General features: G+C 39.4%; 2 protein-coding genes across 2 annotated transcripts in view; both read left to right on the forward strand.

The window, feature by feature from the left end:
* Nucleotides 1-24,648, forward strand: part of LOC128367585 (dnaJ homolog subfamily A member 3, mitochondrial-like) — a 297,084-nt gene that overhangs the window by 267,761 nt on the left and 4,675 nt on the right. The gene's annotated exons all lie outside the window — the stretch shown is intronic.
* Nucleotides 3,599-24,648, forward strand: lpar2b (lysophosphatidic acid receptor 2b). The gene is made up of 5 exons (XM_053328244.1): nt 3,599-3,945; nt 16,020-16,489; nt 18,094-18,588; nt 21,159-21,418; nt 24,525-24,648. The coding sequence occupies exons 2-5, from the start codon at nt 16,243-16,245 to the stop codon at nt 24,639-24,641; spliced, it is 1,119 nt and encodes a 372-aa protein (XP_053184219.1). The 5' UTR covers nt 3,599-3,945; nt 16,020-16,242; the 3' UTR covers nt 24,642-24,648.

The following is a 24,648-nucleotide window of genomic DNA, read 5'->3' on the forward strand; positions in this document are numbered from 1 at the left end:
AAGGACAGCAGCAGGTGTTGTGGGAGGTTGAGCTTCCTGAGAGCCCCCATGAAGTATAGTCGCTGCTGTGCCTTACCAATCAAGCAGTGAGTATTCTTTGTCCATGTAAGATCCTCATAAAGGTATATGCCCAGGAACTTAAAAGTAGGCTTGCTGGTTGGATACTAAAAGAAGAAAAAAAAGATCATAACCGGGATAAATAGCCCCGTTTCCACAAAGAAGGTAATTTCTGGTAAAATGTAAGAGACGGGACCTAAAAATCCCACTTATTTTGGTGCTTTCTGCAGGCGGGGAGTTCTGGTCCTCTGAAATGAAGCCGATGCGGAAGTAACTTAGAACTGCATTCTATCAAAAGGCCACCAGGGGGCGACCGTTTTGGAGTCAAAAGGACTTCCGTCTCTATACAAGTCAATGGAGAATTCACCAACTTCTCACCTGATTTCTAAGCTCAGTAAGCGTTTTCAAAATGTGTTTATGGTTTCAATCGCTAGTTTAAAGCCTTCTTCAATGCAGTATGATGTTCATTTGTGAAATTTTGGCCTCCCTGATTTTAAATTTGACGATAAAGCAGGGTATGCATTAGGGCGTGGCTACGTCGTGATTGACAGGTTGATTGCCCAATGTCCTCGAGATACAGCCCTCGCAACCTCCCTGCTCCGCCCATGGCTCCGCCTCATGCCCATATAAGTAGAATCCGTGTTTTTTTTTCCCCAGCATGCACCTGAAATTTTCAAGATGGCGCTGCCTAGATTCGAAACTATTGGCTTCCCAGCAGCAGTCCACAAACCAATGGGTGACGTCACGAATGTTACATCCATTTCTTTCATACAGTCTATGGCTTTCTGTTAACGCCACGTCCCGCTTTGAGTATACCCAATCATCACCAACTAAACCTCAAGCCCAACCCAGGACTTTTTCGGGACCACTTGGAGTACGTACCCCGAGGCAGGGTCTCGTTTAGCTCACGTAAAAGTTCCGAGAGACACACGCCAACAGCCCCGGCCCTGTAAAATAACTCTGAAGTTTTTGCAGTGGAAACGGGGCTAACGTAAATGCACACACAATATAATAAGTGATTACATGAGCTTTTGTTTTATGTCATATCACTGTTTGTATAAGACTATGTAATAACCATAATACAGTCACCTTTATTGTATTTTATTGTCTTATTTCATAACCTCCTTCACAGTTTGTTTAGCTGCACAGAAATTACATCGTAAAAAGATTTACAATAACGGCTTGATAATTTTCCATATAGGATTTTTATTTTTATAGGTGTCATTTGAAATTTATAAATGGGCAAATATTTCCTTGTGACCTGCCAATGAACTGCAGACGAAACTAGTTAAGCTAACTCTGGTGCAACACATCCAATGGTAACATTTATATTTGAAGGACAATTTCATAATTTTTCAAGTCTGTTTTAAAACAACAGTCAGGTGCTCATATAAACAGGGGACGAGATTGTGCTCATATTCCTCCTTCTATATATGACCATTAAAAAAATCCCTTTGAAACACACTTATAATGTAAGTGATGGGGGTGAAATCCACAGTCCGTTTATTCAAAGCAGCCAATGTTAGTTAAATTAATCGAGTATCTCCCAAAGTTATTGTCTTTTTTGAATAAAGGTCCCTCATTTTTAATAGTGATAATAAAACAATAAAGGAATTAGGCACTAAAAAGACAATAAATTTGACAGATTTTCACTTTATTTAACACATTTGAATGACTGAAGCGTATTAGGATAAACATTTTTTGATACTCTAAATATATTTTTGGCACTGAGGGAGGACTGTGGGTTTTTTGCACCATTACTTAAACTGAAAGTGTGTTATGAAGAGATCATTTGAATGAAGTTCTAACCTCCTCTCACGAATACCTACCATGAAACCCTCCTGGAAACCCCCCGTTGGATCAGATCACCTTCACTCACGCCATCGTAGGTAAATGAAAGTCACATTTACCTACGATGACGTGAGTCAAACTTTAAAATGTTAATTGAATTTTCATACTACTTTGTGTATTTAATTATCATTATTAAGACCTTATTCTTTCAGCCCTCTATGTTGCATTTATGGCTAATTAACACATTCTGATTCTGATACTGGCCGTTAATTTCTGTTTTAGGACTAGATGATGCAATCTCTTGTGACTAGGCATGGGCCGGTATGAAATTCTGACGGTATGATAACCTTAGGTAAAAATATCACGGTTTCACGGTATTATGATTACGGCTATAAAATGTGATATTTTGAAATGTCTGTATTTAAAATTGTCTGTATTTTTTTCCCCATTGAATGGTCTTTTATTTTTAGTAAATATGTATTCAAAATAAATGATAATAAAAAAAACTCAGTCCTTCAACTGAGGCTAAACCTGCAGCTCAAGTCACCACATAAATTGATTATTTTTTGTGAGAAAAAAAACAACACAAAATGCAAATAAATGCAATCACTGAACCTGTGGCTAAAGATATCAGAACATAAATAATTGAAAAAAGTAAAAACACTTCTAAGATAAATATAAATAAATAAATGCAGGCAGGAGCTTAAAACTGAATCTCAACAGTTTTTGGAGACTTGCTCACGATCATATATGATGTATTTCCTCCTCGCGCTGCTACTGTCCGGGACCTTCTTCCTCCAAGACGCGGCCGTCTGTCTTTTTACGGTAGCCTTATAAGTATAAATACAGCCGACTTGGCGCTTTTAGACGGGAGGAAAGTTCGGGGGGCTCGCCTCCTCCAGCCATCATACAGCCTGCAGAGCGACCTGCTTGTAACAGCAACCGGAGGTGCGCTACTTTACGCTGCAGCTGCACACGACCAGGGACCTCCACTCTCTCTCTGACGAGATGTCACATTAAAAAAAACCCGCTCATACCGCAGGAACGGTATGACGGAAATTTTTAGTGGTTTTGAAACCGTGACTTTTTCATACCGTGGTATACCTTGAAACCGGTAACCGGCCCATGCCTACTTGTGACTTTCATTTTAAAGGTTGATAACAGTTCAGCTATTTAGTAGGGCAGCAGTTTATGTTCTTGTGTCTTCTTGTTATGCTGCAGCTTATGTTGAAGTCCTAATAAAGATCCTTGGGAAGTCTTCTGTCAACTCTTCAGTCCTGAGGGTGTTTAGCACCACGCGGCACCAGGAGGTTAGGTTACAAAAAGAAAAAACTTGTTTCAATGTTCATTTGGACACCTGATTATTGTTCTAAGACAGACATGAAACATTTGTGAACCTGTCTTTTAATATTCTCAATTGTCTCTGACTTTGAGAATTAAATAAATAAATGTTTTTGCCTCTCACGTGCAGAGATCTTCCTCCTCTTACCCAACACAGTAGAGGAAAATCGCCTCCACCTCCATCCAACCTTCAGCATCATTAATTCACTTTTCTCTCACTAAAATCAAAGTCTTATAAGTCAGCCTGAATCGCTGCTCTTGCCGTGTCAATCACTCTCCGCTCTGTCTGCCATTGGCTGTCACGCCTCCCAATCAGCCCACTGAAGGGGGGCAGCTGGGGGCGGATACCGAGCGCTCAGGTTGGCAGAAGCAGCATACCGTCGGAGCTTTCAGCCGCTCCTTTGTGAGAGAGAGACGGCAGCAGCAGCAGTAGAGAGTGCCGCACCCTTTGTGCTCCTCCTGGGACTCACGGCACGGATCATTGCGCACAGGTAACTACCGCCCAAACACCCGGAAATGACTGAAAAGTGAACACAGGTGGTGAAAGGACACATCTGCATCAACCAACGTTGTGGGACGAATTAAAACTGGAATGGAGCATCGCTAGAAAACAGAGGAAAAACAATCCTGCTTTTATTACCTGACGCATATTTTCATCTTCAGCTCCGGCAGCGTTGAAAGGAGGTGACCTCAGGTGCGAGCGCGCACTGTTTCTCAACTCCATACTTGATAAACGAGTTCAACGAACAAAAAAAAGTAAGTAGGTTATACTACATGTTGTTTTATTTCTCTCATGTGTTTTTGTTGTGTGAAAAGCTTTTTCATTGAGTTTGACATGTGTGCAGTGGGGATACAGCCAGAGTTGTGGTGTTTTTGCGCGTTTTTGTTCTTCCGCCGGGAAGTCGGGGCTCCCCTCAGCATATTGAGGCATCTGCACAGTGTCAAAGCGGTGTGGAGACAGTCTGGAGTTCATTACAGCCTTGAACATCCTCAACACTGTCAGTTGGACCGTGCCCTTTCTGAGAAATGAGTAATGCAACCATGCAACTTTAGTCCTGCCCTCTAAAGAAGGGTTACCATGCAACCATGCAAGATCAAATGTATTAATATCTTCCGCATTGGATGTAGCTGTAGGCACGACAGCACATATCCGTACCGTAGGTGGCACAGAGATGGTATGAAAATATAATATATGCGTCCTGGTTTTGAGAAAGATAAGCAAATAACATGGTAAGTTGCTCTGGTTCTCATTTTACAGTACAGGTGTTGCCAGTTTCAGTTGAACCTGCACAGGACTACAGCTCTGCTATAAATCCTATCATTGTGAAGGTTAAGGCTATTGTTTGGATTGTTGACACAAGTGTGGTTTCTGAGGCTGTAAATATTGGCAGAGTTAAAAGGTTTATGGCTGGAAGTGATCATTCTTCCATTATTGAATAATCTGCCAATTATTCAATTAATTCATTGTTTAGTCAATAAAATGTCAGAAAATGTTCATGTCTTAGAGCTCAAGGTTGTGGCTATAAATATTTTATTTTGTCTAATCAACAGTTCAAAATTCAAAGATATTTAGTTTACTATCATGTATGACAGAAAAGTTACAAATCCTCACATTTGGGAAGCTGCAACCAGCAAATATTTTGCATTTTTCCTTTAAGAAAATGAAGTCTAGACCAGTTGTTCAATTATTAAAATAGTTGCTTTTATTTATCTGTTTGTCTGCTAATTAATGGATTCATTTATTTCAACTTTTAAATATCATAAAATAGTGACCTGTGGCCAATCACAGTTTTCCGCAGGTTAAGGTGGCATCTTCAAATTACTTTCTGTTGTTGGACCAATAGTCTAAAACATTCAACAATAGCAGAAATCTTCACATATGAGAAGTTGGAAGCAGTAAATGTTTGATAGTTGAGCTTAATAAATTAGTTCAAAGTCTGTCGCATATCAAAGTGGCTGGTGATTTATAGTTTTCATTGTTCATTGATTTAACCTTTGCCACCAGGGCTGAGTATTGAACCATAAGACTTTATATATTTCTGATCAACATGTGGCAGTATCACCCATTCAACAGTACCAAACTATTGGCATGAATCACAGCATCCCCCTCCAGTGCTCCTATATTCCAACACTTACGGTAATTAGACATCTCAATCATCCCTGTCCACTTTATTTACATAAAATAAAGCAGTTAAACATAAAACAGGAAGAATATTCAGATCCAGCCAACCAGAGCATCGTCACACAAAGTGAACATGAAAGCCAATATAATGGTTTCAATCATGTGTGTTATCTTGTTCGAGTCTGTTGACGACATCGTGTTGAAATGACAGGTCCAAAGTCAAGTTTATTTATACAGCACATGTTATATGATAGGCGTAGACTCAATGTACCTCTAAGGCAAAAAAAAAGAAGTTAAGAAGGCATTATTATTATTATTAGTATCATTATTAAGGGAATAATAATAATGATGTTGATTCTAAAATAAAGGTTTACCCATTAACCACATACTTTTAACCTAACTAAAAGCTAGATGTGTTTTTATTCTGTTTTTAAAAGAAGACATTATTGTAGAAGACTTCATTTCATGTGTTTAGAGAAGTCCAGACAGTAATGATGATCAGATAATAATGATGAAGACACCATGAACTGATCTAGAATATCTTGTAATTATAACGAGGAGTCCTCTGCTTGATGATTTAAGGGACCTGGCAGATGTGTAACCCTGGCAGATGTGTAACTCAGTCAGCACATCAAACAATGTAAGAAGAAGAAGCGGAGCCACTCAGATTTAAAAAAAACAAACCACTAGAAGTATTTTAAAGTCAATTATTTGGTTTCCTGGCAGCACGTGTGAAGAGATGTTAAAATAGGAGTGATGTGTTCAAAGTTGTGGTTTATGTATAATGAATGAGCTGCTAGATTATTTAACACCTGCATGACACTAATCTACCCTTTTAGAAACAAATGCATCAACCAGCTTTTCAGAGTGTGACTGTAACAGGAAACATTTAACTTCACATATATAGATATATTTCTGAGATGATTTAAAGACCGTCTTTCTGGTATGTGCTTCTGGAAAATTAACATCAGCATCCAAAATAACACCCAAATCTCTGGCGTGCTCACAAGGTTTTACAGGCAGGGGAGTTAACAGCTTTAATCTAAGACCCACTAAAAGAATCTCTGTTTTAGTCCAAAACATTTCCTTTTTCAGTAAAGGCATTCAGTGTGCTCCCAAAAGCTTATTCAGGCTATCATTCAGTTGGGTATGAGTGACATTTTCACAACAGGGCAGCATGGTGATCATTTAGAAAGGTGAAGCTGTAGGAAAGTAATATATTTTTAACTGAATTATCCTTTAAATGTGGATTTTGAGGCATGGCTACTTATAATACAAGGACAATGTTAGAAGTCTTGCTGCCATCCTCTAAACTCATAGATTTGCATAATTGAACCATAAAAACTTGTATATTCTCCATCAATCACTTGTTAGCTGTTTGGTGTTATTATGATATATGATATTATGATATTAAATGAATTATACTGCCAACCTGTGGTGTAAGCAAGCTATAGTTACTCCGCTGATGTTTAGTGAGAGTCTCTGGTCTGAAACACTTTAACACACACTAATATACACCCACACACTCCTGAAATGAACCCGCTGCCCCTTTTTGTCTCGTCCCTTTGTTGATTTCTTCCTCAACGAGACAGCTCCAGATTTAAATCAGTACGCGTGCTGCTGCTTGTGTTTTACATTGAAGACAAAAGCAAAGGTATAGAATAATAATCGCTGTGGTTTCATAGTTTGGGTATTGTGTGGAAACGATGTCATCATACAACATTTTTGCTGATGTGATATCAACAATAACAAAAACCATTATAAGCTTCTCGATGTGTTTGGGAAGCTTGTATTTGTTGAATTGTTTTATTTGATTGTTAAATTTTTGCCCATATCAAGTTCCAATTACATAAAACATATAAAAAGCAGCAGATCCTCTTAATCAAGAAGTTGGAATAATTGACTCTTGTATCAAAATTGTCCATTTTAAAACTTTATTAATGGAATAATTGTTACTGCACTACTCCCAATCATTGCTTTGCCTGTGTGTTGGATGCTCATGGATGATCTGGGGCAGTTACTGTCATGATTCATGTTGTGCTGGTGAACATTTCTCATGAAGTCACGACTCGATGACTTAAAGAGAAAGGAAAGTTAATTTGGCTGAGAATCAATGAGGAGTACCGGCAATATTCCTTTTAAGCTGAAACCTGTTTTTTAAACCGTCTCACCCTGCAGCAAACATTTGGATAATGAAAGTACAGCTGGCACTATGAAACAGTTAGCTGTAGGGGCGTTTTTTTCTCAGAGATTTCAGTAACAAACATTCAGAGATTTTAAATACATAATCCTAAAATAAAGACTCCAACCTCAAAGCTCCTTTAGAATCAAATTTGGTTCCTTTTATGCATTTCTTACAGCATCTCTAAATGGGATTGGGAGCAATTCATTTAAAAAAAAAAAAAGTCACTAATTATAGAATTTCAAATGCAAAAGTAACATCATGATTATATTTTCATCTAAGTGAGTCTTGTTTATACTTTAAGAAAAGCTTGCACAGGAAATGTCTAGTTTGCAGTTTTTCTTATGCAATCAGGTTCTCTGGTTGTGTCTTGTGTGATACGGCAGGAAGTAACCGTGCAAGTGCAAGTGCATGTGTGATTAAGCGGTTGAAGGTAATCATTATGCAGACACCTGGCCAGTCCCAACATTTACATGTCTCCACTTCACAGCTGGATGGTCACACTTCAATGCAGGCGGCTAATTTGAACAAACACATGCAGAGTGAGTGTGTGTGTGCTCCTCCTGAGGGGATGGAGCTGAATATCCATTTGTACCTGGGATTGAGGCGTACACACACTGAATTAACTGTCACACACTCCTCCACCACCTCCGCCGCAGTGTGTGTGTGTCTCTGTGTGTCTCTGTGTGTGGTGTAAATCTTTCCTATTGCAAAGAAGTGCTGCCTCAAGTTGATGTGCCAAGGCTCTTCTTTCAGAGAGAGGAAGAGAGAGGGGGAAGGAGGGAGAAGAGACTCGGGTGTGGCTGCTCTGGTAATGACGGGTTTGCATTCAAACTAGTGTTTACTGATTCAGTCCAGTCACACACAAACACAGATATATGAGGCATGAAAACACACAGTCATGCAAATGTATTCCCTCAGAGCCACACAGAGTGGAAGAGTTAGTTTGGAAGTATCCAGTATCAAAGGAAGAGAGTACATTTTTTGTATAGTAACTTTTATTGTGAAGGGATACATGGCTCATACGCAATAAGGTCAAGTGTAGGGATTATACTGAGTTACAATGAGTTACGCTGGAAATGTTATAATTAGTTAACTCTATTTTGACTTTTTGCATCTTTTAGAAGTCTAAATCATGTTTTATTTGGTTTATTGGGAATTCACAGTTTGATCTGCGTCATGAAATATAAATATGAATGATGCTTTATAACTGTGGTTCATTTACTTCACCACAAATCATCCTGAGTAAATGGGTTTAAAGGAATAGTTTGACATTTTGGGTAATCGCTAGCTTGGCTTCGTCAAACAGTAACAAATATATACACGGTATCAAAAAATCTGGTTTAATCCATACAAAAACAGAAGTGTAAAAATGTCAATGACAGGGGTTATGTGCCAGACTCCTGCTAACTGCTTGAGGCCTAAGTTATTTTTGCACTTTGTGTGTGTCTGTGTGTGTGTGTGTGTGTGTGTGTGTGTGTGTGTGTTTTAGATTTAACAGACAAAGATGTTACTTATTGAGCTTTAGAGGTGCTGAAATTTTGCAGGTTTTGTTACTTATAGACAGAACCAGCCTAGCTGTTTCTACTCTTTATGCTAGGCTGGCTGGCAGCAGGGTCTTATCAACTCTATTTAATTAAAGAATAATTTAATATTTAAGAACTCATACATTTTGTACCCTGACATATTTTTTGCTCTTTAGCTAAATGTTTCAGTAAGACATTTATTAAAACCTACATTAATTAGCCCATGGGGGGATTTTGTTACTTTTGAGCTGAACCACACTCTCTATTTCCAGCCTTTATGCTAAGCTAAGCTATTTAGCTTCTGGCTCCAGCTTACTATGTAGATACACAGATACACTATAGATCTTCACTTTTAACTCTCTGCATTAAAGTTAAAAACATATTTCCTAAAATATTAAACTATCCTGTTAAGCATTATTGTGTCTGGAAACGTTATACTTTTAAGTCCAACATCCTCTCAGCTTGTAGCTCTGTTTTGCTAACACCTTCACCAACATCCTAAATGCTCCACTATGCTTTGTTGCTTTGCTTGTTTTGTTGTGTGGTGCCGAGCAGGCTGTGTACACTTTGTTCATCGAGGCTGTTTAGGTGAAACCAGCTAACCTCTGCTGCTGGAAACAGGTGTAATGAGAGCAGGTTTTCTATACTGCTGAAACATCCACATCCTGTGATTGCAGCTGTGTGGAAGCCACAAAATCACTGACCGATTTCATCTGTTGCAGTCTTTGTCCTCCAGTGTATCTTTCTACCTTTTTTTTTAAGCAGCAGTAAACTTGCTTCAGTCTTGATCTTTCATGTGCACTAAAGTAGGGCAGAAGTTTGTTGCAAGAGTTTTTGCTGTTCTGTGACCTTTTTAGTACAAAAGTTACACAGATTCAAAATAACTTGCCTGCTTTGCAAACTGCACCGTAGCAGATGAGCAAAAACAGTTTTAGCGTGTAGTTGCATGCTGTATGTTTGCATGTACAGCACTATTAAATGAACCACACATTATGGAAATTGTATATTTTTGAGTATTGATGACAAACCTATATGTGGCTATTGATGCATTGGGCTTTAAACAGCTCCATGCCCTACAACACATCAGAAAAAGAAGAGAGATAAATATACATTTTCTAAGTCGTTCTATACTAAAGCTGATAACCATCTCAGTAAGTACAGAAGACCAACTGATCTTTCTTTAAATTAATATACCTTATTATTATTATTATTATTATCATAATGCAAATAAAGCCAAAGGTCACAAATGTTGAAACACAAGCAACTGAGTTTTAACAGACATAAATGGTTAAATGAAGTGTTAAAACCGTAACTTAAATAAGGATCTGTCATACTGCTTTTGTCAGCTAGATCATTGCATGTTTATCAGGTTGGCAAACTCTCTGACGCAAACGAAACTGTCACAAACTTCTTTTTAATCTCTTATCTCTTTTTCTATATTAAAAAAAAGGTCAGTGGAAAACATACACATTAGCAGGCTTCCCATTTTCAATCAACTGTTCAAGAGAATTTCTGGTTCATTTGCTGTTTTTAGGGAGGTATTTATGCCAGCGTTGAGTCAAAGTCTGTTTCCTCCTTATCTTTAACCCTTTCCCAGCCCTGTTTCAACTCCAACCATTTATCTCTGCTGCAATTGTGACCAATACCTAAGCCCTAATTTAAACAAAGGTGGCACTACAGGAAACATTTCTAACAGGAGGAAAACACCATTTAAAAGAGCACCTTTGACACAAGACCTGGTCTAATTACTTCCTGGAGAAATAGTCCATAAGATAAGTCCTTTGGCTTTTGTACAAATTAAACAAATGAGAGGTATCTATTGATTAGCGAGCTTTAGAGGTGCTGGTTAGGGTTGGGAGGGAAAATCCATACAGCACAGCATAGTATTGCCATATTTTGTGTGGCAATGTTGTATCGATACTAGGGCTGCACGATATTGGAAAGAACTAACATTGCAATTTTTTTCAACCCTACGATAAATATTGCGATATTAAAATACGTGTTCTGTGTCGGCAGTGCCTTTCATCTGTTCGAGAGGTATCGAGAGGTAACGCAACTAACCTAAAGGCTTCTGAAATGTTTTTTAGTTTTGGATGACATTCAGATCTGGCTTTGCATTCGTCATACTGAGCTGTGTGGTTAGTTGTGTTACCTCTCGTTGTGGCAACAGATGAAAGGCACTGCCGACACACAACAGTTTGGTCGACGTCATCCTTCTTGTAACTGAAATAATTCCAGGTAACTGACGTTGCCTTTCTTTTTGTCAACAAGTCTTCATTTTCGGTGGTTTTCTCTTGTTCGTTGTAGGCGTGTTCAAGGCATACCGCGATTTGAAAAAGCCACGATAACCGAAACCGCCAAATTTTGTGTCATACTGTTCCTGAGGTATGAGCTGTTATTTGTCTGGTCAAAGACAGAAAGTGCTGGTCAGAAATCCCTCAGGTGGTGCAGCTGCAGCGTAGAGTATCACGACTCCTCACACTGTCATTACCATATATACTCAGGTTAAATTAACATGTCTGTCTTTATTTTTCTTCCTTTTAGGAACATTTTAGAGCTGTAATCGCAATACAATTCCTCCTCTCTGATTTTGATTGGCGGCTGTCAGGGTAGTCTGCTTGGCAACTGAGTAAAGAACGAATGTTATTGGTGGATCGCTGCACCCTTGAAATTAGATGAGTTTATTCGCCTCCTACATCGTAGGCTCTGCAATGTGACTATCGCGATGACGATGCTCAAACGATATATCGTGCGGCCCTAATCGATACACATATGCCAAGTATCAATCTTTTACTATATACATTGCAAATTCAAATTTTAAGTCTTTGGTACTAGAATAATAAAATCAATTGAGTTTTCAGTCCACTAGATGGCTCTAGTTTGTTTTGTGGTGAGGTCAGCAGAGGTGACAGTCAGTGTGCAGGAGGAAGTTTGCAGTTGAAAAAAAGTAATGAACTGCAATACATCACAGCATATCCCAATTCATTTAAAATGGCAGTAATATCTTATCGTGACTCAAGTATCGTGATAATATCGTATCATGGAGTCTCTAGTGATTCCCACCCCTACTGCTGGTAGGAAGAGTTTCCTCCGGAGACAGACGGGTTAGCTTTTTACCTGTTCCCAAGCTACGCCCGCTGCTGGTTCCAGCTACATATTTACTGTACCAACATGAGGGTTCAATCTTATCTTCTCATCTAATGCAAGAAGACAAATAAGCATATTTCTCCAGAATGTCCGTCTGTTGGTTTAAGTAAATATGATTGTAATGAGAGAGAGAGAGAGAGCGAGAGAGTACTCGATGTCGATAGATATCCTGTAACTTAAGGTATTGGGAGAAAACGGTGCTGATTGTGTTTCTCTTTAGTGTCTTGAGTTTGTCTTCCATGTCTTTTAAGATTTGAAGCATGAAAAACTGCAAAGCTGATGCATGATGTTAATGGAAAAACAGCAGAAATGTCAAAGAAACAGAGATATAAAGATAAAAGTGAGGTAAACTGTAAAGCAGAGTTCAGAGGCCTTCTCCTGATGTCAGACCTTGGAGCGACTCTGTGTGTGTGTGTGTGTGATCTGAAGGATCCGGGGTCAAAGATCAGCTGTAGTGCTTCTGCTTGATTGACAGCTTGTGAGAAAGGTTTGTTTAAGAAGAAAAGTTACAGAAGTCTCTTATTACTTATTCACACCAGTGCCCACATGTTGCCATCTCTGTGGTGTTCAGACAGTTACACAAACACACATCTGCGTAAACTTATTCACCAAAGTGTTCTTGTTTTTGTTTCTTTAACCTTCTTGTCCCTTTGTTCAACTTTCTTCAACTGTTTTACATTGTTGCTTGAATCAAATCCTTTTCTTTTTCTCAGTGTGTCTCATCCATCATTTCATTCTCAAGACTCTCAAAGTTCTCACTCTCCCCACATTTTTCTGTTCTTGATTTGGCATCTCTTTCCACACACCCTTGGTAGGAGAGTGGGTCACAGAGGCTCCCTCCCTGTGTGTGTGTGTGTGTGTCGTGCATGTTTGGATTGAGATTGGGTTACATAGCTGGATTGTGTAATTGTGAGGTGTGTCTCTGCTGTAGGGAGCTGCTCTGCTGTTTCCATTGTTGAGAGAGTTGAACTTGGAGTCGGCGGTACAGTACGCGTCGTCGTGCCGGGCTGGCGTTCACAAGAAGGAAAAAAAAAAGAGAGAGAGAGAGGGAGAGAATGTGTGTGTGAGGGAGTGTTGTTGACTCAAAACGCGCCATGCAGACCGAACAAGTTTACTGTAAATAGAGGGACGAAACTTGTTATTTTGGCCACTGCGTCTCTTTGAGATGAAAGTCGGCCTCATTCGTGGTGGGTCTTAAATACAGTGTCACATTCAGGAAGCCTCACATCATTTTCCTGTTGTAACTTGTCAGTATTGTGTACATTAGTGTTGGTGATTGGGCTCAGTAGTAGTTGTAGGTGATGACAGTAATAGCGGCTGTTGCTGCTTATCAGGATTTTCTGGTTTAAGAAGTAGATCAAAATACTACACTACTTTATGAGCGCCACTGTTTGCATAAAGAGTTTACATATTTTTTTCATATGCCAATAATAACAAGCTGTAAAACCATCTGCTGCGTTTACCTCAACACGTAGTAGACTAGTTGGTGTAAAATGAGTGTGTGTTGTTTTCAGACCATTGTGGTATAACTGACACAGTTCAGTGTAAATCTTCGTCTATTCATCAGATTTCTCATTAAGTCAGTTAAACATCGTAAAACCGCTATGCACAATTTACTGGATGATCTTATTTAGATGTTTAGTTTTGTCTGAAACCCAAATATCAGTTTTACTATCATGTAAGATAAGGGCTGTGTTCAAATGACGTCAGAGTTAGTACGATTAGTAGGAAATGTATGCGGTTTCGAACAGACCCATGGAGAAGCAGCAAGTTCCCCTTTTTTGAGAAGCGTTGTGGTTTTGCTATTTTCACTAAGCTACTGTAACATGAAAAGTGATAAGTTCCTCTTTAGAGACACGCATAGCTATATGATTCATTTGAATACTGAGCTTATTTGCTCATTAATGTTATAAAATGTAGCAAACAGCCTGATCTTTATCCCAAAATGTCTCATCCGTAGTATCAAATGATTCACCTTTATCCTCTGGTTACTGATGATTTAGTTGCTCGACGTCACATTAATCTGCAAATATTTTGATAATAATTCAGTTTGAGTCATTTTGAAGCCAGAAGGGCAAACATTCTTTGACTCTCATAATATATGAGGATGTGCTGTTTTTCTTTGACTGCTGTGATAGTGAACTGGATTTCTTTGGTCTGGTGGGGAAAAAACAAGCTATTTGAAACCATCACCTTGGATTCTTGGATATTGTGATGAGAATTTTTCTTATTATTATTATTATTATTATTATTATTATTATTATTATTATTATTATTATTATTAGTAGTAGTAGTATTAGTATTAGTATTATTATTATTATTATTAGTAGTAGTAGTATTAGTATTAGTATTATTATTATTATTATTAGTAGTAGTAGTAGTAGTACTAGTATTATTAGTAGTAGTATTATTATTATTATTATTATTATTATTATTAGTAGTAGTAGTAGTAGTAGTATTAGTACTAGTATTATTATTATTATTATTATTAGTATTAGTATTATTATTAGTAGTAGTAGTAGTAGTAGTAGTATTAGTGTTCATATTCAGGACTGAGAACATATTTGGCAAATTGATCGATAATATAAATAATTGTGTGTTGTAGTTCCAGACAAATACCTGTCTACTGTTGTATCGTTGTAAGCTCATGAGGGTCGTATCTGATACACGGTTCTACTGATGAGTTAATAAGTTTGGCTCTGTAAGATTCTGGACTGTAGTGGCCTGAGTGGTTGGTTAAGCGTGTGGTTAAATACCATTGATTGTTGCTAGTGTTGTTGGTAATGTCAATTCATCAATCAATAGACAATTAGCAACTCTTTTTGTTTTTTAAATAATCAATCAATCATTACAATCTGTACTCTCTTTTTTTTGTCTCAGCTGATTATCCACTGTTTGCTGAAATGCTATAGATAGATAGAAGTAGAAACTGATTTATTGTAGAGAAAATCAACCAGTTAATGAATTTTCTTTTTAGTCACTGATGTAATTTGTGCAGCTTTAATCAGTTTAAATTGCAATATGCATAAATGTATGTTGGTAATATCTATAATTGGATTTAGAGCTGCAAAGATGAGTTGATGAGTTGAATGAAAGAATATCAGTGCCCAACTATTTTGGTATTTGATTAACTGCCCAATTTCTCTGATTCCAGCCTCTCAAATGTGTTTTTTTGGTTTATTTAGTCTGCTGTTGGTTATGGACTATTGTTTGGGACAAAAGAAGACATCTGAGGACTTCACTTTGAGGACATTTTATAGACCAAACGAACAATTGATTATTCAAGAAAATAAACAATTAAATCAATAATGAAAATAATTGCTAGTTGCAGCTTTTTCCATGCATTGTAAAGGAAACCTATCTACCTTCCGACTGCACTGAACATCATGTTTCCAAAGGTTTTTTTCTACTTTGAGGACAAGCTGGCGTTGGCTCTTGCCATATTTCTTTTTCAAAGTAAAATAAGTAGTTAACCAGTTGGAGGTGTGCGGGTCGTCTGCAGCTCTTCATCAATCATCATCACTGTGGCTGTTTCTACTTGTACTATCCCCTCCTTCATTATTTCTAACTGATCTGCTGAACAAATAGCATCTCCATATCGTGTTGTTTTTAGCACCTCTAATGAAGTTATGTAGATTCAGTTAGGGACAAGATTTACTTCCTGTAAATTCTTCACAATGAAAGCCCCAGTTTAATGATTTAAAAGCTTTTAACTTGAAGCACTAAAGCAGGAAATGCTAGGTTTGCATCAGCTGGCCCTGACTCTGGGCTCTAGCATGATGATTTTGGAATTAAATCATGAATAATTGTTTCGTTTGTTGTCTTAAAGTAATGATAATTCATTTCTCCACAGATTGAGGAGGTGGATCCAGAGTCCTACACAGCCGCCCAGTAAAGGCCTGGAACTTCTAACTGGATCCCTCCAGTTCTCACCTATGCAGCTGATGGTATGCCGATGTCCAAACCACCGGAGAGTGCGAGTCTGAATGGCACCCTAGTCATCCCCCTATACTTCCTATCTGAAAGGCCACTCCTCGCTCCTCTTCTCTGATCAGACATCCACCTGAGATCTCAACATGGATAACTCCACAGAGAAATGTTACTACAACGAGACTGTCAAGTTTTTCTATATGGAGAGTGGCAAGAACATCAGTGACTTCTGGCGTCCTCGTGACTATGTGATTGTCAGTCTGGGAATGACAGTCTGCTTCATTGTCATTTTTTCGAACCTTTTGGTCATGGCTGCTATTATAAAAAACAGACGCTTTCACTATCCCATCTACTACCTGTTGGGTAATCTGGCTTTGGCAGACCTCTTCTCAGGTATCAAGTTTATTAATACTAATGTCATTTTACTTCATGTGCTTCCAGGTTATATTGTAATCACTGTGTTTGTGTGTGCAGTTTAGCAGAGTAGAGACAGACAGTGGAATAACATGACATAATGAGTTTAGTTTAGTAAAAGCTTTGCAAGTAAAAGGCCAAGAAGAGTTAAAGTTATCAATGTAATCTGTGCAAAAGATGGACAGACTCCGATGAAACAATGAAAAATGTTGCAGTGTTGCATCCCTTGACTGCACTGTGAATCTTTATAGTAGTTAAATAAGGTTAATAACACATGTGATTAAATAGTATGTTCCCTCATAATGCACTTACAGTGTAAGTGATGGGAGACAAAATCCATAAGCCTCCTGCAAAAACATGTTTTAACCTTCCTGTCGTCCTCCCGGGTCAAATTGACCCGTTTGTTTTGATTGTTCCTTCCTTCTTTCCTCCCTTCCTTCTGTCTGTCCTTCCTCCCTCCCTCCTTCTCTCTTTCTTTCCTCCCCTCTACCCTCCTCCCTTCCTTCTTTCCTCTGTCCTTCCTCCCTCCTTCCTTCTTTCCTCCACCACCCTATCTTTCTTCCTTCTTTCTTTCCTTCCTTTCCTTCCACCCTTCCTTCTTTCCTTCCTTCTTCCGCCCTTCCTTCTTTCCTTTCCTTTCTTTCCTTCCTCACTTCCCCCCTCCCTCCTTTCCTTCCTTCTTCCTCCCTTTCCTTCTTCCTCCCTCCCTTCCTTCCTTCCTTCCTTGACTCGAGGACAACAGGAGGGTTAAAAAGTTTGTCTTTTCTCTTCTTTTGCACCATAAAGAGGTACTGACTAAAAAGACTGTGGAAGATATTTACTTTATTTAATAATTCATGCATTATTGCTCAAAACACAGACTGTTGATTTTGTTTCCCATCATTTACAACGGAGGAGATCTTCTGATGGTCAGTATGAACAGGAGGAATGATTACAGTGTTCATTTGGACTCCTGACTGTTTTACACTTGAAAAGCTTTAATATCCTTTTAATGTTGCACAGCCCACACACACATTTTGGCATACTTTGTCCATTTTTAATCACGTCACAAATATTTCTCTATTGTCAGCCATAAACAGTGTGTCTTCATGTCTTTGTTGGAATTGAACAATTTCTGTCACTTACCCGCAGTAATAATGTGTTCAGAGACTACACAGAAACACATTATACACTTACTGTCTTGGCAATAACTCACCAGACCTGTAAACCATCGTCTGGTGTTTCAGAGTCTGATGAAACTTTTAAACTCATTGACTTACTCGTCTCACCGGTATCCAAGGCAGCATTTTGCATTAACAAGGAAAACAAACAAACAAAAATAGCACCGTTCATGCCAAATTACAAAGCCGTAGTAATGTACATGGGTTACATCAACACACATTTGGATCATAATACATTCATTTTGGCATTAGGATCATGTCTAAGGAACAAATTTAACAGCTTATGACTTATAATTGAAGACCAGGTGCGGGTGCCGTTTCTGCAATAGATCAATAAGATCTCTGGGAAGTAATGTATCCTGTACTGTGTTTCCTTGTTTCTATTATTAATTTGTAATGAATACCTGACTTTCCTCTTCTCAGGTGTCTCCTACCTCCACTTGATGTTTCATACTGGTCCCTGGACCATTAAACTGTCCATTAAACAGTGGTTTGTGCGACAGGGGCTGATCGACACCAGCCTGACAGCCTCTGTCCTCAACCTCCTGGCGGTGGCTGTGGAGCGTCACCAAACAATCTTCAACATGCAGCTCCACAGTAAGATGAGTACCAGGCGTGTTTTCGTCATCATGTTGTTCATCTGGCTGGTGGCAATAATCATGGGCCTGGTCCCCACCATGGGCTGGCACTGCCTATGCGACCTGCCTAACTGCTCCACCATGGCGCCAATGTACAGCCGCAGCTACCTGGTGTTCTGGGCCCTCCTCAATCTGCTGACTTTCTCCATCATGGTGGCCGTCTACACAAGGATCTTTATCTATGTGAGGCACAAGAGCAAGCAGATGTCGCAGCACACCACCCAGCAGAGACACAAAGAGACGGTGTTGAGCCTGATGAAGACTGTCTCCATGATTCTGGGTGAGGCAGCACATGCACTACTTAAATACACAAAGGTCTGGGCTATAAACCAAACATTTACCCACAAACTGACATTACACATCTGTCACCGATGTTGCATAACGGAAAATTAATTCCTTCAAACCAGTTGTCTTTTGTAGCCTCCTGCTTCAATGCGCTTGAAAACAAACAGCCTGTCACTGTCAGTCAGTGTGCGCTGGTGTCTTTTTGTGTCGGTTCATTTATAACACAGAAAGACAATTTCTTGCTCCACCTAGCAGTTTTAAATAATGTAAGTAATCATGAGTATAAAGAGTTGGCAGCTGGGGAGGCAAGTGTAGGAGAGGAACAGCTGTTACAGAAAGCAACCAACCAAACAAACAAACAATGAGCTCATCTACTTACGTACGAGTACTGTGTGTATCTAAAGTCTTACATATATCTGTGCTGTAGACCTCTGTTGTTGACACACTGCTAAACTAGGTGGCATTAGACATTAGACTATAGTCACATTTGTTTAGAAATGCCTCCAAAGACTTACAACAGCGATCACGTTGCCTGTCTCTGGAGATTAGATCCTTGTAAGGCGGACACTGTGCACGCCATGTGGTAAATTGGTAAATAGACTGTACTTATATGGAGCTTTTCTAGTCGTTAAACTGCATGTCTCATTCACCCATTCACCCACATCCATACACTGATGGCACAGCAACAGGAGCAATTTGGGGTTAAGTATCTTGCCCAAAGACACGTGGACTGGATGAGCCGGGAGTGGAACCGCCAATCTTCCAATTGGTGGACAACACTGATCCACAGCTGCCCCAGTAGTATGTGTGCTACATATCACAACCTTTTTTTACTGGAGTTCTTTGACAAATCTTCAGTGTAGTACAAAAGTCAAGAGGCTGTGATATGTAGCACAACAAGTTAGTGAAGCTGTGTAGTGGCGTTTCAGACTTACACAGAACTACTCTCTCCGATACGAGATTGAAAATGTGATTGCTGTTATTAACCTTTGGAGCCACTTCTAAATAAACTAACTAAGTATGTACTCTTTTGTGTCAAAGAAAAATGTCACCCAGTGCAACAGTGTAGATCGTTGGTGTGTTTTTAATAGTTTTTGGACAACAGCAGAGGTCTACGGCTCAGAGGAATACGATATATCAGGGTTAGGCTTAGTAAACAGCACAATATATTCTCTAGTGGGTTACGGTTAAAAGTAGAATCAATACATTGTTGGTTTGGCTCTGCAAATGACAATAAGAAAAAGTAGAATAAAATAGAAAATTGCCATCCATAACCATTGACATGAGAGAAGAAACCCCCAATATTTGTTGTATTTATTTGCTTAAAACTCAAAATCTCAGCTAAATTTAAACAGATTGATAAACTGACTTCAGGTATATAGATTCTATGCTTCAGACGTTTCTCAACATACAAGAGAAACGGGCAGTTCGCAGGGAAATTATCACTTAAATCTCCACTGAATCACTCAATTCTTAAACCCATGAGCCCTCACAGAGACTCTCCTCTTGTCTGTACATGTTAAAGTAGACTCTACCCCCCCCCCCCCCCCCCCCCCGCCTAAACACACATCCTCTTCACTCATTCCCTCCTCACTCCTGCCGATTCCTCTTGTTTTCTGTTGAACTGGCCGCCCCTTTCTCACTCCTCTGCTCTCTTCTCTTCTCGCCCATCCTCCCCTCTGCCTCTGCTCCTAACATTTTGAACTTTGGATTAAATTCCTTAAGTTTTTAAAAACGTTACACGTCTTTCTCTCGTCGCTCAGCACCCAGTGTTCAGCACCTCTGGCATGTGAGGAGGTTTGGTGTAAAAACCCAGAGCATGCCCTGACAAGGACCTGCATAGCTCAGTTACTGTGACAGAAAACAGTCTTCTCTGCCCATATGACACCACCGAGAGTGTGTGTGTGTGTGTATATGGGTGTGTATTCTTGTACTTTTCATGAAGACGAACTTGCATTTTGACCTCGAGTGAGAGGACATTTTGGTTAGTGTCCATGTCTTCAAATAGCTATGTGAGATGTGTTAATACATGTAGTGTAGGCGAGAGAGAAAGGTCATGGTTAAGGGTGAGAAATGCGTGTGTGTGTGTGTGTGTGTTGTTTCCGCATTTACTGTCAAACCTGTACGTGTGAATATATTGGTGCTGAACGTGCTATGAATGTGTGTGTACATAATGAATTCCTGAGCTGCCTAATCGAGTATTATGATAATGAAATCTGATAATACAGACTAAACCCGGCGCACATACTGACATGTTATGCATCTCTCTGTGTGTGTGTGTGTGTGTGTGTGTGCGTGCGTGCATGTGCATTGTCTAGAGAGGAATTTACAGTACATTCCCTCTCTCCCTTAGCTACCCCCTACTTCTTCACATTCTTCACCACTGCCTATCGGCTCATTTTCTTTCCTCTCGTTCTTCTTTTCTCACCACTCTCCACACCCTTTATATATTTTTTTATTTCCAGTGTTATAGCAAACGTTCTGATAACTTTATGTACCCTTGATCTCTCCCTCCCTCCCTCCTTCTCTCCCACACCGCTCTCCCTCTCAATCCTCCCTCTACAGGCTTTTTTGTGATCTGCTGGACGCCGGGCCTGGTGGTGCTGCTGCTCGACGGTCTGGGCTGTGAAGAGTGCAAAGTGCTCCGATACGAGAAGTACAGCCTTGTGCTGGCCGAGTGCAACTCCTTCGTCAACCCCATCATTTACTCCTTCAGGGACAAAGACATGAGGAGGACCTTTAAGGAGATCCTGTGCTACCCATTCCGGCGGGGCGGCGACACCGAGGGCACGTCCGGAGTTCACTTTAACACCCTGGAGCAAGAGGTACTGTCCGAGAGCAACGGAGCCGACGACAGCAATCACAAACAAAACAACCACTCGCACTAAGGACTGAAACCACACTGACTGTAGATCGATGACGACATTCATTTGTTCGCCACTAGTCAAAAAAGTTTAGAAGCTATGAAATGACAAATGACTTGGCAACTCGACTTCACGGCTTCATGTTATATTTGAATGAGGCTCATTATTTTCAGTTTTACTAATAAACTGTAAAAAGTAACAATATAGGTTAAAAAAAAATGTTTTTTTGAAATCATTGCATAAAGAGGATTCAGCTCTTAATCAGAACCTCTGTTTCCTCCCTCATTTGTTCTTCACTCCCTATTTTACTGGAAGGAAAAACAACTTTTAAATCTGACTGGAAATGGGTTTAACTTATCTTTTTCAGTTGTTTTTTTTTGGGGGGGGGGGCGGTTTCTGAAAATCCTTAAACTGTAAATGATGAGCCTCACTAATTAAAAAAAAAAAAAGGTCTGCACATGTTCGTTATTATCGTGATCTATTACAAGCGAAACCACCCATGACATAACAGATTCATCATAAGATACAAATGTGGTGATTCATTATTTCAGAGCGGTCAGTTTATTTGTGTGGTTTGTGTTCAGATTCTCTGCTTTGGCCAAATATACAAGCTTCTGTCTTTTCAGTTCTCTGTCGGTGCATTACGTCTGTATAGTCCCTGCAGTATCACTGTTGTGTTGCCTGGACGATATTAACCGTTAACGAATGTTGCGGTGCATCAGCCTGCAGTCGGTTGATACTTCTTTAACATGCACGAACACACTGTCGAACTCTGTGCTGCCTAAAATAAAAATCAGCATTGTCAATTGCAAAAAGCCACTCACTATGCACAAGTTAATGAACACACCACAGCCGAGAAGATTCAACGCTCTGACTAAATTTATATGCAACTTGAGGTTAGAAAATGCCTCGAGTGTATAGACATTCACACGTAGCAACAGTAACTGCAGATTGACTTGTTAGACCGATGCAACGAATAGTTACTCTCACTTCCTGTCTCACTTTATAAACCACATACACAACATGATATCTGTGCTATCAGAACAATAGGTGTCACGTTTGTGTGTGTGTGTGTGTGTGTGTGTGTGTGTGTGTGTGTGTGTGTGTGTGTGTGTGTGTGTAACTTTCACACCAAATTCAAGAGACACTCATCCAGCAAATACAAGAATAGTTCAGACACCTAAAACAGCCGCAGCCAGCACAACCTCTTGTTATCAGTGAAGGCGAGAAAACTGCACAAATGCTTTGGCCATGTCTTCTCCAGTGTGTAATAGTCGTTTAACTTTTTTTTTACCTGTCACCAGTAATGAGTAATGATAGCCAGCAGGTGTGTCAGATGGCTACCTCTCAGATGATTGATGTCTATCTGTATGACTGCTTACCTATACAACACTACATCATCTTAATGTTGAAGCTGAACGACTATTACATACGTGCTTTACTCCCCTTTACTAAAAGATAAACAGAAGAATTAGAAGAAAATGAGAGTTGGGTGTGCAAACTGCTTGCTGTGAACTTAACACTATATAGTTCCTCTTACTTCATATGTGAGGAATGATATTTGTGTCTCTGCTTCCATCTTTTGTGGAAAACATGGAAAAGAATGATTTCATTCGAGCAAACAAGAATGATGATTTCTGTGTTTTGATCTATTAGTTGCACAATAGTCATTTCAAGCTTACAGTGTTATAACGTGCCACAATTTCAGCCAGAGGTCGGAGTGGATCATTTCTAATTGGCTGTTTATCTCCTATATAATTCTTAGAAGGAGTTTACACAAAAAAAATCTCATAATGTGCCGTTGCATGCTCAGCATTGAGACACAAATAAAAGTCCACACATGTGTACATCCATCCTTCCGTCCAGGATGTGAAACTTTCCATCTGGCCGACTTAAGAAAGACATACAGGAATGACCTCGCTCAACCTCTTAAAACCTTGTTAAACATTATCTAAACAGTCAAACATTACCTCGTTCTATAAACCACTTTCTTATTCGGAATTACCCGAGTGCCTGGAAATACCCCCGCCGCTTTACGCAACCAGTAGTTTATACTGAGCGCAGCATTTCTATGTTCTCCGCGCTGTTTGCTGATGTGTGTGTATGAGTGTGTGTGTGTGTGTGTGTGTGTATCGTGCCATACAGTCGTAAATCGGTCCAGATGTGTGCTGGTGGTTGGAGTGGGTCATGCTCCCTGCCATGTTTCCTCTGACGTGTTACTCTGGCATGCATGTATGTTTGAAGGCATGCACTCTGTCATTCTCTCACATGCAGCCCTCGTAACGCTGTTATTGCTGCTAGCAGGAAGTGCAGTCATAGAGGTGTGTGAGTGAGTATGTGTATGTGTGTGTGTTTACCCACATGCATTTCTGAGTGTGTATTCTGACTCACAAGCAGTAAACAGGGAGGAAGGGGAGGACATATTTGCATTTTCTTCCCTCACTGTGTGATTTGGTAGTAAAATATTCATTGACTCATTCAATTAAATGGACGTTAAACATTAATGGATAATACCAAATTATCACCTATAACCACTTTTTTAAAGGGAACCCCAATACAAGGAGCTATTAAAGGGATAATACTATATTCTAGACTATATTCTTTTGTCTTCAGATTTTTATTTTTTTTTTTATATTATAAGCTTACTCTTGGTATTGTTTTGACAGCGCAGAAACACTTTCATATTACTCTGGGTTTATTTTTGTACAAATATTGTTACAACTAAAAATAAATAAATGCATAAATCTGCCAACATCTGTGATTTGTTTGGTCCTGTCTGTCTGCTTTTGTGTGCTTTGCTGATTCCTTGTGATAACACCGGTGTAATTTACATCCTGTCAAACTGTCTGAAAATGGGATAAACATCATTTTCACTCTCGGCTCATTTAACTCTTTTTTTTTTTTTTTTTCATTGGCTGTTCATGACTAACCCATTTTCTCTTCTTTTTCACCTCCTTTTTAACCTTTTCCTGCCTGATTCTAATCCTCCCCCATCCGTTCCTGATCCTTCAACCTCATTTCAACCCTCCGCTCATCTTCTTATCTGTCTCTCCACCTCTGACTGTAGAACTGTAAGTCTCGTATGGGTGAGCAGACAGAGAACACCAACGGGACTCTCCTCAGGAACAAAACCTCAGACGACAGCCCGGCATCTTCACAAAAGTGGAAACTCGAGCAATCATAAACTTCCA

The sequence above is a fragment of the Scomber japonicus genome, chromosome 2 (assembly GCF_027409825.1).
Source record: "Scomber japonicus isolate fScoJap1 chromosome 2, fScoJap1.pri, whole genome shotgun sequence".
NCBI lineage: Eukaryota > Metazoa > Chordata > Actinopteri > Scombriformes > Scombridae > Scomber > Scomber japonicus.